We start from the raw sequence: 16,992 nt of genomic DNA, 5'->3' as shown, positions 1-16,992 counted from the left end.
ATTCAAGTTCTGCCCAAACTGCCACCACAAGTTCGCGCAGAAAGACCTGCATCCGGTCTGCAACCTCTGCCTACCGGTGGATCATCAGAGTATCGACTGCAACGCCTGCTCAGTCTTCGCGCCGAAGACACTCAGGGTGAGAGAGAGGCAGAGGAGAGCCAACGCCAACATGGAGGGCCAAAGAAAACCCCCGACACTCTACGCGCTGGGCCTCGACACGGACGACGAGGACAACGTCGCCGAGACAGCCGAAAACTTCACGGTCGTAGAGACCGACAAGAAAAAAGAAGACGAGGTAAGAGAATCGTCGAGCGCAAATCAAACAACACCTCGAAAACACGAGGGTGACTCGAGAAAAACTGAGTCAAGGTCCACGAAGGGAGCCCCGGCGCCGAAAACTTCGACGTCCAAAGGGGGAACTTCGGACAAAAGGCCCAGCGGATCCTTACAAAAGGACTCCCTGGCGCAGAAAGACGCCGAAAGGCAAGGGTCGTCGAAATCATCCCATGAAACGGGCCGATCGACGCAGAAAGAACGTTCGACGTCGACGCAAGTTTCATCGAAAAGACCCGCGGTCGACGCCGAAAGCATCTCCGAAATGGAGAAAAAGAAGAGGCGGCTCGAGGCCGAAATGGAGAACATCCTTCAAAGGAAGAAGGAGTTCGACGCCAGGATGAAGGAATTCAAGATTCCAACGGTTTCATCGGCGGACGTCGGCGAAGTCGAGGATGAGTTCGACGCCGAAGGGCTGACAAGGGACCTCGAAGAGGAAGAGGAGCCCTATTATGAGGAAGAAGCCGAGGAAGAAGACCAACAATCGTTCTTCGAATCGGCGACATCTACCGGCAACGACGTCGAATGGCAAGATCTCGACACCGAAAACCCGGAGGAGGCCGTGGACACGTACCCCTCGAGGCCTTCGCCACCCGACGACATCGGGGTGTACAATATGGTGGTGAAGAGCGCAGCAATGGCCTTCGGCGTCAAGCTCGACGAGGAGAGGCCGAAAGCAGATTTTCTCGTCGAAACACTGCTCCCCATCCAGACTAGGAGCCAGTTCCTCCCCATGCTACAAAGCGTGATGAACCAGGGGAGAGAAGCCTTCAAGGAGCCTGCCACCTGTTGGTCGATCACGCCCAGGACAGAGAAAAAGTATAAACACTCCTCCCTGGACCCACCTTACATCAAGGGTAGCGTCACCGCAGACTCCATCATTGCCTCCACGGCCAGGAGAAGGGCCAACGTGCCAGCAACCTCGGGCCCACCTCCAGATAAAGAGAGCAGGAGAATCGACCTCACAGGCAGAAAGGTCGAGAGGAACGCCGCAATGCACTGGCGCATGGCGAATTCAAATGCACTCCTAAATAGACACCAGTACCAACACTGGGATGAAATGGGGGAGCTAGTAAAGTACCTCCCCGAAGAATACCGCCAGAGAGCCTCTCACCTGGTAGATGAAGGCAAGAACATCGCCAACTCCTGTATAAAGACGGCGTTGGATGGGGCAGAGACTTCAGCAAGACTCATGGCCATAGGGGTCACAGAAAGGAGGCATGCATGGCTAAGAATCTCGGGATTCAAACCGGAAGTGCAGAACAACATCCTTGGCACCCCCTTCAACGGAGAGACACTGTTCGGAGCAACGGTGGACGAGAAGCTCACCCAGCTCAAGAAGGAGAACGAGACAGCGAGGTCCATGGGGGCCCTGCAGCTGAGGGGAATGAGACGAGGAAATCCCTCGAGGAGACCCTACGGTAGGGGTGGAAGCCAACAGGGGACGTCGCACCAGGCGTTCCAACAAGGTCAGCAGGGCGAAGGTCACGGACAAAGTCAGCAGAAGCAAAGCTGGCAATATCAACCTCGGGGCCAGTCCTTTCGAGGGAGAGGGAACGGACGTGGCCAAAGGAGGAGAGGGGGCGATCAGCCCTCCTCGAAGTGACTCAGCACGCAAGAAGACGCCCACCCTCGTCAGGCCCCCAAGGGTGAGGCGCAAAAAGGTGTCATCAGGGGGAAGAGAAGATTCAAGAGCCTACGAGCATACGTCACCGGTAGGCGGAAGGCTGAGGTTTTACCTTCAGGAGTGGCGGCGCATAACCACAGACAAGTGGATACGGAACATCGTGCAGTACGGATACTGCGTAGACTTGGAGAAAAGACCTCCAAACAGAAAGCCGAAGGGAAGACAGAGATCGGCCCAAGAACTGGCAATACTCAGAGAAGAAACACGGAAACTCCTGCAAAAGGGAGCCATAGAGACAGTGCCGTTCAGGGAACGCAACAAAGGGGTCTACTCAAACTACTTCGTGGTTCCGAAGGTAGACGGAGACCTCAGACCCATACTGGACCTCCGGTACCTAAACAAGTTCGTCAAAACACAAAGGTTCAAAATGACTTCACTGCAGGAGGTACTGCCACAGATAAGAGAAGGGGACTTCATGGTCACCGTGGACCTCAAAGATGCCTACCTTCACATCCCAATAAACAGAAGGCACAAGGGCCTTCTAAGATTCAACATCGAACAGGAACACTACCAGTTCACAACCCTGGCCTTCGGATTAAAATCAGCACCAAGGGTCTTTACAAAATGCCTGTCGGCGGTAGCGGCACACCTACGAAAGCAGGGAATACACGTATACCCCTACTTGGACGACTGGCTGGTCAAGGCAAACTCACGCGAGAAGTGCGAGAGGCACGCAAAACGCGTAACAGACACCCTCACAAATCTGGGGTTTTCCATCCACTGGGGAAAATCGTCGCTGGAACCGGAGCAGGTAAAGATTTTCCTGGGGGCAAAGATCAACTCCCTACACAATACGGTAGTGCCCAGCGACAGGAGGACAGATGCTCTACTGAAGGAGACGCAGCTCTACCAGAAGGGGCGAGCTCTGACAGTGAGGGCGGTGAGCAAGATGATGGGAATGATGGCGTCCTGTATCCAGCTGGTGCCGAATGTACGCCTGCACATGAGACCATTCCAGGAATGGCTGCAACAGCAATGGTCACAAGCAAACGGAAGTTGGGAGGATCTAGTGGTTGTTACGCACGCAGTGCAGGAGGAGATAACTTGGTGGAACAGAGACAACATAACAACGGGGAGAAGCCTGACACCACCAAGCCCAACAGTGACCATTACCACGGACGCATCACAGAAGGGATGGGGAGCGCACATGGACAACCTCAGGGTGAGGGGTCTATGGGCTCCAGCGGACGCGGTCCGCCACATCAACTACCTCGAGTTGAAAACGATACTGCTAGCCCTGAAGGCATTCCAGAAACACCTGTTCGGCCAGAGAGTGTTGATACAGACAGACAACACCACGGCGATGTTCTACATCAACAAACAAGGGGGGACACAGTCGTTCCCCCTCTCATCCCTAGCTCAGGAGATTTGGAGATGGGCCATACCTCTCAAGATAGATCTACTGGCAATTCACCTGCCAGGAAAGGACAATGTGGAGGCAGACTGGCTGAGCAGGCAGACCTCAGCATCGCACGAGTGGGAGCTCAATGGCCAGGAAACGGAGAAAATCTTCCAGAAATGGGGGACTCCCACAATAGACCTGTTTGCAACACGCCACAATGCAAAATGCCGAAGCTTCGCGTCCAGGCAACCAGATCAGCAATCCAGGGGAAATGCCCTATGGATAAGCTGGTGGAAGACATTTGCCTACGCCTTTCCACCGATACCCCTGTTGCACAGAGTGCTAGAGAAGTGCAGAACCAGCAACATGACTCTGATCCTGGTGGCCCCACAGTGGGCGAGGCAGACATGGTTCTCACAGATTCAAGAAATGGCGCAAGGCAATCCGTACAGGTTCGAGAGGAAAAAGGACCTGCTCTCAATGCAAAACGGAGAGGTACTGCACCCAGAGCCAGAGAGCCTCAACCTGGCAGCATGGCTCCTGAAGACCTAGAGTTCGCACACCTAAAGTTGCCTCAGAGCACCATGCGAGTGCTACGGGAGGCAAGGAAACCTACTACAAGAAAGTGCTACAGCGCAAAGTGGAAGAGATTCACGGTGTGGTGCAGGAAAAAGGGACTGCAAAACAGGATGACAAGAGACTCAACTGTGCTGAGGTACCTCACACACCTTCTAAAGAGTAACCTCTGCTCGAGCTCCCTAAGGGTACACCTAGCAGCGATCGTTGCCTACACCAGAGGTGAGAAAGGTGGAAGTTTCTTCACCTCGCAGGTGGTGAAGAGATTCATGGAGGGAGCCAAAAGAATGGCACCCCCGAAAAGGTTGCCGCCGCCGGCATGGAATTTAAACGTGGTTCTGACGGAGCTCATGAAGGCGCCGTTTGAACCCATTCACAAAGCCACTCTACAAATGTTGACGATGAAAACTGCCTTTCTAGTGGCCATTACCTCACTACGCAGGGTGAGCGAGCTTCAAGCACTAACGCTACAGGAGCCCTACATTCAAATTCACAAAGACAGGGTGGTCCTCAGGACGGACCCCCACTTCATGCCCAAGGTAGTGTCGGCGTTCCACATGAACCAGACTATCCAGATACCGAGTTTCTTCCAGAACCCGACTACAAACGCAGAGAAGGCCCTGCACACCCTCGACGCCAGAAGAGCGGTGATGCACTACATTGAAAGAACCAAGGAACTCAGGAAGTCGAAGCAGCTGTTTGTGTCCTTTGCTACCAGCTTCATGGGTAGACCAGTGACCAAGGGCACCATCGCTAGGTGGATTGCCCTCACTATTCAATTCTGTCACAAACAGGCTGGACAGGAGCTAACGGAGGGGGCCCAAGCCCACTCCACAAGGAAGAAGGGGGCCACAGTTGCCTTCCTGGCAAACACGCCCATCCAAGACATTTGTCTCGCAGCAACTTGGGCATCCGTGCACACGTTCACGAAGCACTACTGCGTGGACATTCAAATGAATAAGGAAGCACAGGTCGGACAGAAGGTGCTACAACACATTTTCAACGACCAGCGATCATCTTCCACCCAGCCACCACAGAAATAGGAAAACCGCTACAAAATCTATGCACAGCATAGTGAATCCAGAAAGATTCACGCTGCAAAACGAAAAGTTTCTTACCTGTCGGTGTAGTTTTGCAGCTTGAAGATCTTTCTGGATTCACTAGCGAACCCACCCACCTCCGCCAGGAAGATGAGGCTGGAGGAAGAGGGGGTGAAATGGATAGGATCAAAGAAGTGGAAACGTACAGAAATATGGACAAAAGGATTAATCAATCGCCTAGGGTAAAAAAAAAAAAAAAAAGGAAAAAACAGGGAAAAAAGAACCCGAAGATGGCGCCCCAAAGGTGGGACTTCCGCAGGAAGCACGACGACGTCACGGGAGGTGCACCAAATGGTGGACGTCGACGCCCACCTGGGCTACAAAAAAAAAAAAAAAAAAACAAAGGAAAGACTACGAATCCGGACCCAACCACAAGATCGCGGAATAATGCACAGCATAGTGAATCCAGAAAGATCTTCAAGCTGCAAAACTACACCGACAGGTAAGAAACTTTTCGTTTTTATGGGACCAAAAATATTCTTGCTTTTGCCAATGTTTGTTGTAATGATGGCCCGGCAGCTCCCACAACAACAGCGTTTTACAAATCAAGACACGCATTGATAAAAACAAAAGGCTGACCACCAATATCGTACCTTTTGGCTTTGCCAATGGTTGCATTTTTTCATGTTTCATATAGTTCTGTTGAAACTTTCCATTTTGAATATTTTGGGAAAATACTAGCCTGCATCAACACATTTTACTAAATGATGTTTAAAAGAAAAGGTGCCTAAAATCACACAGTAGTATAGCAAAACGTTGTTATCCTAGTTGCATTTTTAATGAACATTTTATTTTGAAAGTAAAGAATCCTCAATCTTGCTTAAAAACATTTGCATATATTTGCATCTAATTCAAGAGCATCCTGGAAGCATTATACGTTGCCTCAAATTGTTTATCTTTTCAAGCATGCGTGCACATTTTTATACTGGAACCACTTCCAATAGTGCAGTCTGAACTTACAACATTTCATAGAGCGTCACCTTAATAATAAAGGCTTTGTATTAATGAACCATAAATACAAGTTCAAACCGCATTAACATATGGGCATAAATATTACCTTACCTGCAGACAATCCCCTGATTCATAACGAGATACTGTAATCTGGCAGCCAAAGGGTCTGGGCTGCAGGTGGGTGGGGCTACTTATCACAAGGACAAAATATGCATGAAAACGTGTCGTCTTTGACCCCAAATAATATGTTCTAGGCGTCGGGCGATAGGAATTCAACATTCCTGCAGACTGGATCCGAAGAATTCTGCAGCAATACTCTTACTCACTAGTATGTTGTGCCGCGTGGCTCTGTGGCGACTCCATACCATCCCCGAAGTGATGGAGTGGAGTCTCATATAAGCGCCACCCCTGTGCACTTACCTGAGTTCCTGTATTTCTTCATCCTTCATTGTGGATCTTCAGCTCTACTCTCACCTTTGTCGGCCTTCCAATAACTTCTAAAAGTTTTCACGGTGTGCTAGAATATAGTGTCCCCACTGAAATGGACATGGTTTAAGCCATGCTAAGCCTGCAAGAAGTAGATGTTGGCCAAGACCCGGTGAGCAGGACCTCTGACCTCGGCCAGGGACCTGTTTCACCCCACATAGCTCCGGTCTGCCTTCTGCCTCTGCTGTGCCTCTGCCAGGCTGGTAGGGGTTCGAGCCCAGCCTTGCTTACTGCCCCTTTTTTCTGCACCTTTTGTCGCTGCTTGCACCTCCTTTTCTCTTTTGTATTCATTGTGCCCCACTGATTAACTCGTATTGTAAGTACTGTGCCCCTCTGTTTCGTACTGTGATATTTTTTTTCTGCCCCACTGCTCATTCGTGCCGTTTTTTGCCCGTCTTTTCCAGCTCGGTTTTCCACGCTCCATCCCGCCGCTGCTGCCCCCACGACCCCTCCTCTCCGCTGTCCTCTCTCCCAGCTGTGCCTCCCTCCCACCTCCCCCATATAATGCCGGCCGCTGCGTGGTGAGCGTGAGCAGGACCTCTGGCCTCGGCAGGGGCCTGCTCTCACCCCACGTAGCTCCGGTCTGCCATCTGCCAGTGCTGAGCCTCTGTCAGGCTGGTAGGGAATCGATCCCAGCCTTGCTTACTGCCCCTTTTTTCTTCACATTTTGTCGCTGCTTGCACCTCCTTTTCTCTTTTGTATTCACTGTGCCCCACTAATTTACTCGTATTGTAAGTACTGTGCCCCTCTGTTTTGTACTGTGATTTTTTTTTTTCTGCCCCATTGCTCATTCGTGCCATTTTTTGCCCGTCTTTCCCCTCTCGTTTTTCCACGCTCCTAGCCGTGGGGGAAGCCGTCCTCGCCTCCCAGCTGTGCCTCCCTCCCACCGCCCCCATATAATGCTGACCGGGCATGCCGTGCCAAAGACAAGCCCGTCTGCGCCCGACCAGTGCCAGGAACCCTGGATCTCTGCACCGCCAACGCTACGACCCAGCGGCACTCCACGCTCTCAACCCAGGCCGCAACTGCAAACTAGCTTCACCAGTTGACACCCACGGACCCTTCCGCTGTCTCCGCTACAGGCACACCTTCAGCACCGCCAAGACCACGGACCCAGCACAACCTACCCGCAAGAACGCAACCGAACCAAAGACATGGCTCCACTCGCCCCCATCGTCAGAACCTACGGACTCAACATTGTGTCATACGCAGACGACACCCAACTCATCCTCTCCCTATCCAACGAACCCAACACCGCCAGACAACTTCTAAGAAGGCATGGAAGCCGTCGCCAAATGGATGAAAAACAGCTGCCTACAACTAAACACCAACAAAACTGAAGTACTGATCATGGGCCTAAACCCCGACGCCTGGAACGACACCTGGTGGCTCCACGCCCTCGGAAACCCCCCCTCCCCCATGGGCCACACACACAACCTGGGAATCATCCTGGACTCAGAGCTCAAAATGAACCGCCAGATCAACTCGTCCTCCTGCTTCCACACCCTCCGCCTCCTACGCAAGACCTTCAAATGGATCCCTCTCGAACACAGAAAGACCGTCACCGACGCCCTGTTCACCAGCAGACTCAATAACGGATTCACACTATTTTTGGTTCTAATTTGTGTCCTGTGTTAAATACACCCAATGTCCCTTAAGACATTGATGATGAGGAAGGGGCAGATTCCTACGCCGTCTCAGTCCTTTCGAGCCTGTGGACGAGGCAACGTCAAACTCTTCCATCCAACAGGGACAGTAATCCTCCTCTAGTTCCTCCTTCCCTGCTACTGTGGCTACCAAGTTGCTTAACTTCTCACTTTCAGGCTCATGTCTGATGGGTAAATAATAGTAATTATATGTGGATTTATAGAGCGCACAGTTAAACCATACCGGTGTGTCCCAGTGCTAAAACCCTGACCCACCTGCAGTAGAACCCAAACAGAAGAGACAAGAAAAAGAGGAGCCCAGTAAGCAGATTATGTGGAACTAAAGAGCCATGGTTTTTAAAAGGTTCCTAAACCGTGTCTCAGAGGATTCGGCTCTTAACGGAGCTGTAAGGGAATTCCAATCGTTAGCCTTAAGTAAATGGCAGAACACAGCATTTCCTCCCCAGCTCCAAAACCACCATGTTAGACAGGTGATGTGAGAAAGTGCCCTCTTTTTGCATGGTCACCCCCACTTTTTGCCAAACTGTTGCTGTTACTTACTCTGAGTGTGCCCTGGGTTCCTGCCAACCAGGTACCCAGGGCCTATGTTCTTTAACTAAAACTGCATTTGAACAAAACCCAATTGGCACTCTTTGGCCACATGTCAGTCCCTTGTAACTGGTACAACCTGTGGAACAGGATGACAACACTTATAGGAGTTATTCCACTCCTACAACGGGAGGACTATATGGCCACCTTAGACCTGAAGGATGCCTATCTACATATCCCTATGAACAAAAGACACAAAAAATACCTAAGATTTGTACTAGAGAAAGTACACTACCAATTCAAAGTACTTCCATTTGGGATAAAGTCGACACCGAGGGTATCCACAAAGTGCCTTGCAGCAGTAGCAGCACACCTAAGGAGGCAGGGTATCCATGTAGGACGACTGGCTAGTAAAGGCAAAAACAAAACAAGAATTCCATAGGAATACCCAAACTGTAATCACCACACTACAAAGACTAGGTTTCTCAATAAACCACAAGTAGTCATCCCCACAACCACTACAAGAAAAGGTGTTCCTGAAAGCAACATTGAACTCTAAGATGGCACAGACATACCCGATCCAAAGGAGAGCAAAGGCGATCACAGAGCAGACTCCACTCTACCAGAGGGGTAGTCTCTGACATTGACGACTGTTATGAAATTAATGGGCATGATGGCATCATGCATACCACTCATAACACATGGCAGGCTTCATATGCGACCATTCCAAGAATGGATCTGCAACAAGTGGTCACAAGCCACTGGAAGTTGAGATGATCTAACGGTTATCACAACAAAACCAAAAATGGAGATAAAATGGTGTAGATCAAAGCTTGTGATCATGGGGAAACCTTTCAAAACACCAACTCCAATAGTGACCTTCACAACAGATGCATCCCACAAGGGGTGGGGAGCACACACAGGAACCTGAAGGTACGGGGACAGCGGCAGAACACAGATGCGTTAAAACACATCAACTTCTTGGAAATCAAGAGTGTTCCTAGCCTTGAAAGCGTTAGAAACACACATCACAGGGAAAACTGTACTAATACAGACAGACAACACAACCACCATATTTGACCTCAACAGACAGGGAGGCAAAAACTCGTTCATCCTGAGCAAGCTACCACAGGTAATCTGGCAATGGGCAATACCAAGGAAGATTAGTCTGCAAACAGTCCACCTACCAGGAAAAGAAAACACGGAGGCAGATAGGCTCAGCAGACAGGAAAGCAGCTTCTGCGAATAGGAACTAAAACAAGAAACACTGTATAAAATCTTCTGGACCTGGGAGAGACCAGCAATAGGCCTGTTTGCAACAGTAAAACAAAAAATGCAAAACGCCAATGCTTTACCTCCAGGTTTAACACCCCCTCTCAGAAGGGAATGCCATGTCAATAGACTGGTCAGGGAGCTTTGCCTATGCTTTTCCTCTGATTCCACTAATACCCAAATGACTGGTCAATAATGTGTTCTCGTCTCCTCATCAACACACATGCAAGTTACTCTCTAGCGCATGGTGGGACTACAAATGGGTCCTTTCGTCTTTGCTGAGTTTGTGGTTAAAGAACTGTTGCTACTAATAAATTCCCTCTTAAGGCGTAATAATGCAGTAGCAGAATCTGTGGGATTTAAAGGCCCACTGGTACTCAGTCAAACTTACCCCTTGCTAGAAGATTGTACAAATCAGAGACACTGCTAGATGCATCACATTACAAAAACACTAGGTGACGGAAGAAGTGCTTGAATTAATCAGTCAGTGGCGATGGCTAGGCTGCCTCAAAGTCCATTGTTGTTCACTCACTGTGCCACTGTAGATGGAGACCTGCTATGTTAAAATCAGTCTTGGCCCTCTTGCAATAGGAATAGTCCTGTCCAAACTTGCAGGCAGCTCATCTTAGCCCAATTACTGGAAATGGTGTAATGCTTGGATTTTAGTTATTCTAAAACTTTTTTATTGAATGAGCTTTCACCTTCAAAATATCTAGTTTCTTCATTCATTTAATGTTATTAAATCTCATTTTACAAATGTATAGCTCTAACTATGCTTCCAGGTAGGGTGGCATACTTGTATGTTTTGTGGTATGTGTTGATAATGCTAATTTTGTCATTCTTTTCCACAGAGTAACCGACTTGCCAGAGACATTGAGTTATGCGACAGTGATAAGGAGCAGCTTCGTGCTATCGGTAATCGTGACCCTCTGTCTGAAATCACTGAGCAGGAGAAGGACATCCTCTGGAGCCACAGGTACTTCAAAGTTTAAAGCTGTTGCATTGCATGATATAGGAAGCTGGCTCTTTATATGAAATACCAAGTGGACTTGGTACCATGAGGGTTTGGGGACACGCTGACACCGTTGCCCCACTTCAACACGGGCTGGGGTCTCAGGTAAGGTGGTGCTTGGCTGCATCGGGTTTTGGCGGGGCTGGAGCCCTCTTGCTACTTCTTTTGCAGGATGCAAGATGCGGAGGACAGTTCCACTGTTCCTCGGTAGGTTTTGGTTCCTGGGCAAAGGTTAACAGGTCTCCTGGGTTTTGGGGACTCTGCAGCTGTAGGGCAAGTCGACATTTGGTGCAATAGGTGAAGCCAGCAGGCATGACGGCAGGATTGGCGCCAAGTCAGTCTCTGGCTACTTCTTCAGTTTGTCAGAATCTGCTCTTCTGGTGCCAGGTGCTCCCCTAAATACTGAATTTAAGGGTGTTAGGAGAGTGTAGGGTAGTAGCTAATGGGCTTCTGTGGCGTGGGGTCTCTATGCCCCTAATGTGAGCATAACCATGTCCTAGAATTCCTAAGTATGCCTTCACAAAGATGGTTGCTTCTGAAAAATTGTGTCCACCTCAGTTTAGCCCATCTTAGGGGTGGTACTAGCCTGGGGGTGGCACGCCTACTTGACTAGCTAATTTTCCAGGTGCCAAGGGTGCTCTGGGCAAAGGGATAGGCTTCCTCTCCTGTGAGGGAAGCCAGATTCGCATTTCAGAGGTGGCAGCTCTTTGAAGCTCGCCGGCCTAGGAAGACTAATCAGCAGATCGTCCTGTGGGAGGAGGTATAACACCCTCTTCTCGGGCAGGCTTATGTTATGGGTCTACTGAGAGCAAAAGGCGCTCACCTGAGGAGTCAGAACAGTGCCTCAGGTGGCAGGTTTGCATGTATTGATAAATTCATCACTGGGGTCAGTGTGGGTTTATCAATACAAGATGTACGATTCCAAACATCTCTATCTTCAGTGAAGCATCACGTAGCTGGAGAACTCGTTTTCACCAGTGACCAGCACATGTTTAAAAATGGCTTCCCTGGTCACTTGTTCTGGCAGTAATGGATCTGACCAGCACAGGGGCATATTTGCTCATGCAGGTATGCCCTCACATGTAATACCAAGCACTCTCCCTTTGCGGCTGTAAGGCCTGCTGTATGGGTTACTTACAAGTACCAAATGTTGTGTTAGGGGGCCCGCCTCACAGGGAGGTGTGTCAGGTCTTGTTGTCTGGACCAAAACACCCAGTCTGCATCAGCAGCCCTGCATGAGTTTGGTGAGTAGTCCCTTAGGGTGGCACAATTCGTTCTGCAGCCCTTGAGGGACCCACTTTCTTACCGCAGGCCCTATGTACCAGGGGTACCATTTACTTAAGGACTTAGAGAAGGTACTAAAGACATTTGCCAATTGGGGGCACAATTGTACAATTTGGGGAAAGAACACTGGTACAGGGGACCTGGTTAGTAGGAGCCCAGTACTCTTCAGTAGAAGTTGCATCAAATACCAGGCAAAACGGGGGGGGGGGGGGGGGGCTACTGCAACAAGAAACCAGCTCACTCTGCATCATGCAGCTTTGTGGCTCCTAATTTATTTGTCTTCCCCCATTGTCCAAAGATATGCAACACTAATTTGATTTAAGGGTGGTGGGTAAAGGTGACTGTACAGAAACAAAACAAAAACACGCTGATTTAGCAAACCACTGTCCTTCAGGCACTTCTGTGCTAAGTAGTCTTTTTGTATTTATTTATCTATGTGTAAGCAGACTCTCAAGAAGGTTGGCAGAAGCTATTAAAAAGAGTATCCGGAAGCAACGTTGGCACTAAAGGGTCACAATACTAGTTTGAAGGTGGAAACAGCCATGTCTTTAATCTCTTGCGAAAAATGGTATTTCGAGGTTCCGGTCTTAGTCCCACAGGCAGAGAATTCCAGATCTTAGCTGCAAGGTATCCAAAGGAGCACGCTCTCATCCTCGCTTTCTGTATTCTCGGCACAGTAACCAATGCCCTGCCTTTAGATCTTAGATTCCGTGCCGGCGTGTAGCTTGTTAACATAGACTGGAGATAGCTTGGACCTTTTTTCCACACCATTCTGTGGCAGTAGCTCATGGCCTTGAACGTGATCCTCTTCTCCACAGGCAGCCAGTGCAAGGTTGCCAGGGCCCTCGCAGCTGTTGCTCTTTTCGGGAGGTTCAGAACTAGGCGAGCTGCCGCATTCTGGATCGACTGGAGCCTGGTCAGACCTTTCTTAGATGCTCCCAGATAGAGACTGTTACCGCAATCCATCTGGGAGGTGACCAAGGCATGTACAATTGCCTTCCTCGCAGTGATAGTTAAAAGGTCAAGGAGTTTTAGGACTTTGAGTCCTAAAATATTTCCCCGCCACCTTCCGGAATTGGACTTCAAACGTTAGTTTAGAATCAAGCCATACCCCAGGGTTCTTTACTTCCGCTTTAGGGGCTGGTATTTGTCCTAATGTTTCAGGCCACCATGCTGATGTCCATCTCGAGTGGGCCTTTCCAACTTTCAGCTCCTCCGTTTTGTTACTATTGAGTTTCAATCAGTGGTTGGACATCCATGCAGCTAGCTGCTCTAAACATATAGAGAATCGGTGAGCTGTCCGCTCCGGATTCTGAGATAAGGTGACAATCAGTTGTGTATCATCGGCGTATGATACAACAGTCACATTGTGTCCTTCCACTAATTCTGTCAGTGGGCTCATATAGAGGTTAAACAATGTGGGGCTCAGAATTGAGCCCTGTCGGACCACCTACAGCAGGGGAATGCTCTTGGATGTATATGGGTGCTGGGCAACTTGGAAGCTCCGTGATGAGACAAACGACATCATCCAGCGTAGAGCTGAGCCCCTGACCCTGCATTTACATAATCTTTAAGAGGAAGACCATGAGATACGGTGTCAAATGCTGCGCTGAGATCCAACAGGATCAGCGCAGCAGTCTGGTCTGCATCCGCACATTTCCTTAGCGTTTCCGTAGCCAGGAGTAGCGCTGACTCTGTGGAGTGGGCAGCTCTAAAACCAGACTGTGAGGGGTGAAACAAGTAATTTAGGTTAATATGATTAACTAGTTACTTGTTGGTTACTTTCTCTGCACTTTTTGCAAAGAATGGTAGTAGCGAGATGGGTTGCAAATTTTCTAGCACCGAATAGTCTGTTAGTGTTCTTTTCTGCAATCATCGCACTATCGCTTGTTTCCACTTCCGAGGAATTTCGCCCAGATGAAAGGAACGAGTAATTAGCTGTGAGACATAGGGCATAATGACGTTGCCTCCTTGCATTAAGATCTTGGGAAGGGCTGGGTCCAGGAAAGATCCAGATTTAATCCCCCTGGCCATACTCTTGAGTTCCTCCATCTCCGGCACCCTAAATTCATCAAGGGTTACTCCCTCAAATGCTGTTTCAGGAAAAGCTTGCGGATTTCCACCGTGACTTGCTTCCACTGGGAATGCGTCATAGATTTTGGCAACTTTATCTGCAAAAAATTTAGCAATTTTATTTCAGTTCTCCAAGGAGATCGGCGTCGGGCAGTTATGTGTTTGTGCGATTTGAGGAATTTCAGGATAGAGAACATTTATTTCAAGGAGTTACTGGTATTTTCATTTTTTCGGTATAAAAATCACAGCGTGTTTTTCCAATAAGCGCATGATCTTTTTTTGAGTTCTTTTTTATAGCTCGCCCTACTCTTGGTGCAGTAGTCCTTCCTCTACCTGCGCTCTAGTTGTTTGCATTTTTTTTTTTGCCATCATTAATGTGTCATTAAACCAGGGTGCCGATACCCTCATCCTCTTAGTATTCAGTGTGGTCCACAGAGCGATTTTGTCCAGTGCATCCATTATCCAGTTCTCAACATCCCTATTTGGCTATGTTGATATCCTCGTCCAGTTTGGGGTTGGCATTCAAAAGTGCTTACGAGAAAGTATCCGGATTGAACCTTGTCCACTTCCTATGTGTGATTTCCTACCTAGGCTTCCTGGGGATGGGTCTACGAGGTGGTACAGAAAACGACACTAAGTGGCGGTCTGACCAGGGGACTGCTCACGGCATCTCCACCTCTATCTCAGCTGAGTTGGTAAAAATTGGATCTAAAATGTGTCCCAATTGATGAGTTGGAGCGCTCACTTTTTGCACCAGGTTCAGCGACATAAGGTCCTTGCATAGCGATTGTACTTCAAGGTTCTCCTTAATGTCAAAATGCAAATTAAGGTCGCCCAGAATTAGCAAATTGTTATAGCGCAGTGCTGGTTGAACCACTTTCTCCACCAGGCTCGATATAAATTGTGCTGCAGGGCCTGGTGGGCGGTAAGTCAGAAAACCCGCTATAGTGTTGTCTTCGGCTGCAGAAAGAGTAAAGAAGGCGGCCCCACAGTTCTCAAGTTTGGTCTCCTTTATGCAGCATTTCATCCACAATTTGTATATTTTTGCGATTCTTCCTCCTTCTCTTTGTATTGGATGATCCTGTCTAAGTATCCCAAAACTTTGTGGGAGTGCATCCAGGACATGCGGAATAGAGCACTCATTCAGCCATGTTTCCGTGAGAAACGGAGCATCAGGCTTTTTATCTTTTAGGATCTCAAAAACCTCATATTTATGTTTTACTAGTGAGCGACAATTCGTTTAAAGTAAGTTTAATTTAGGTGCATGATGTGTAGTCTGTTTTTTGAGTTCATAGTCTGCGTTACAGCTCACACATTTTAATGACCCAGAGTCTGCTGTTAGTTTGTGCCGACAAGATTCAGTGATTTGAGGTGCTAAGTTACGTAGAGCATCCAATGTATTCTGTATATGTTGATGGGATTTCCAACTGGCAGGGATTCTGGTCCCAGCCGGGCGCAGACTGGTTTGCCTTTGGTGCACCGGCAACGCGCATCCGCTGCGCGTCCACGTCAAAGCTCTCATTTATCTAATTGGGGGAGTTACGATCCAAAAACAACTAGCCCGCCAACCTTCCAAAATGGCGGTCTAAGGTGTCTAGTTCGGTGACAAAGGGAAAGATCCACTCCCCTCGACCACAAAAGCCGAGGAGTTTTATGAGCTGTACGAGTAGCAAAAAGAGACTTTCTTATGATCCAGCAGGTAGCCGCTTTGGTGAAGTATGAGGTGTGTGGAATTTTATAAAACAAAGTGTTTCAGAAATCTGCTTTTCCTGTTAAAACAAATGTCTCATTTGGTGCCATGCAATAAGGTGACAGATTATGGCAATGATTTCATGTCAGAGCTCTGATGATATCTCCTGATTATATAAGGGCTCATATTGGGTTAGGCTTGGTAATATCAAGCTCCAATTCTGAACACATCCTGGTTCTATCTTTTCAGATATCTGAATATTTTCAGGCTCTACATGTTTAGAGGCACATTTAAGGAATGGACTTAGTTGAAGCTAGTTTTCTTATCACTATAGAGCCCAGGGTACACTAGCGCATTCCTGTTGCCAGAATTCAGATTTTTAACAGAAATATTGCCAGGATCTTGGCTAGGACCACTCAGAAGTCTCTTGTGTACCCTGCGTGGGCCAGGGCCATGTATCCACTTCACTGTAGACACTTGCAGGCGTTATCCATTGACGTGTCTTTTGCAGGAGCACCAGGTCAGGGGAATGCCTACAGATATAGTGTGTTATGACCCCTCTCTTAATTTTACAACCCAGACTGTTCATGTTCCACGAAAGAACTGCCAATGGGTCAGTGTGTTGCCCTGCCATCCACTGTGTGTATAGGTGTGAGTTGTAGTGACTGTGCGCGGTATGTCTTTCCTCGCATAGTGATGTGCTTGTGTGACCATGTGTCATGCTGTGCCCCCCACTGAACAATTAAACGTAACCTCAACCTGTCTCCCCACCCCAGTTTTCCCTGACATGGGCTTTCAACTACCCACTTCAATATCTTGGGAAAGGTCTGTTGCTCACCCCACCCCTTGAACATCTAACTCAAGCATTCCCCATCCTCAGTGAAAATTAGGCCTCCTTTCCGTCCTTCCTCCCATCAACACTCACTCGGTTCTAGCTCACCATATGTAGTATATCTCTGTGTTTTCAGTGTCCAAGGCCTTTCACTGGCCT

General features: G+C 48.7%; 1 protein-coding gene across 1 annotated transcript in view; it reads left to right on the top strand.

Annotated features, from left to right (window-relative positions):
• The window catches only part of PIK3CA (phosphatidylinositol-4,5-bisphosphate 3-kinase catalytic subunit alpha), a 256,280-nt gene that overhangs the window by 107,006 nt on the left and 132,282 nt on the right, over positions 1 to 16,992 (top strand). The window contains exon 9 of the mRNA XM_085635399.1: positions 10,794 to 10,918. Within this exon, the coding sequence (XP_085491525.1) occupies positions 10,794 to 10,918 (125 nt within the window). The remainder of the gene's footprint in view (positions 1 to 10,793; positions 10,919 to 16,992) is intronic.

The sequence above is a fragment of the Triturus cristatus genome, chromosome 11 (assembly GCF_964204655.1).
Source record: "Triturus cristatus chromosome 11, aTriCri1.1, whole genome shotgun sequence".
Classification (NCBI taxonomy): Eukaryota; Metazoa; Chordata; class Amphibia; order Caudata; family Salamandridae; genus Triturus; species Triturus cristatus.
Note: the sequence above shows the minus strand (reverse complement) of the source record. Positions and strands in the feature narration are given on the sequence as shown.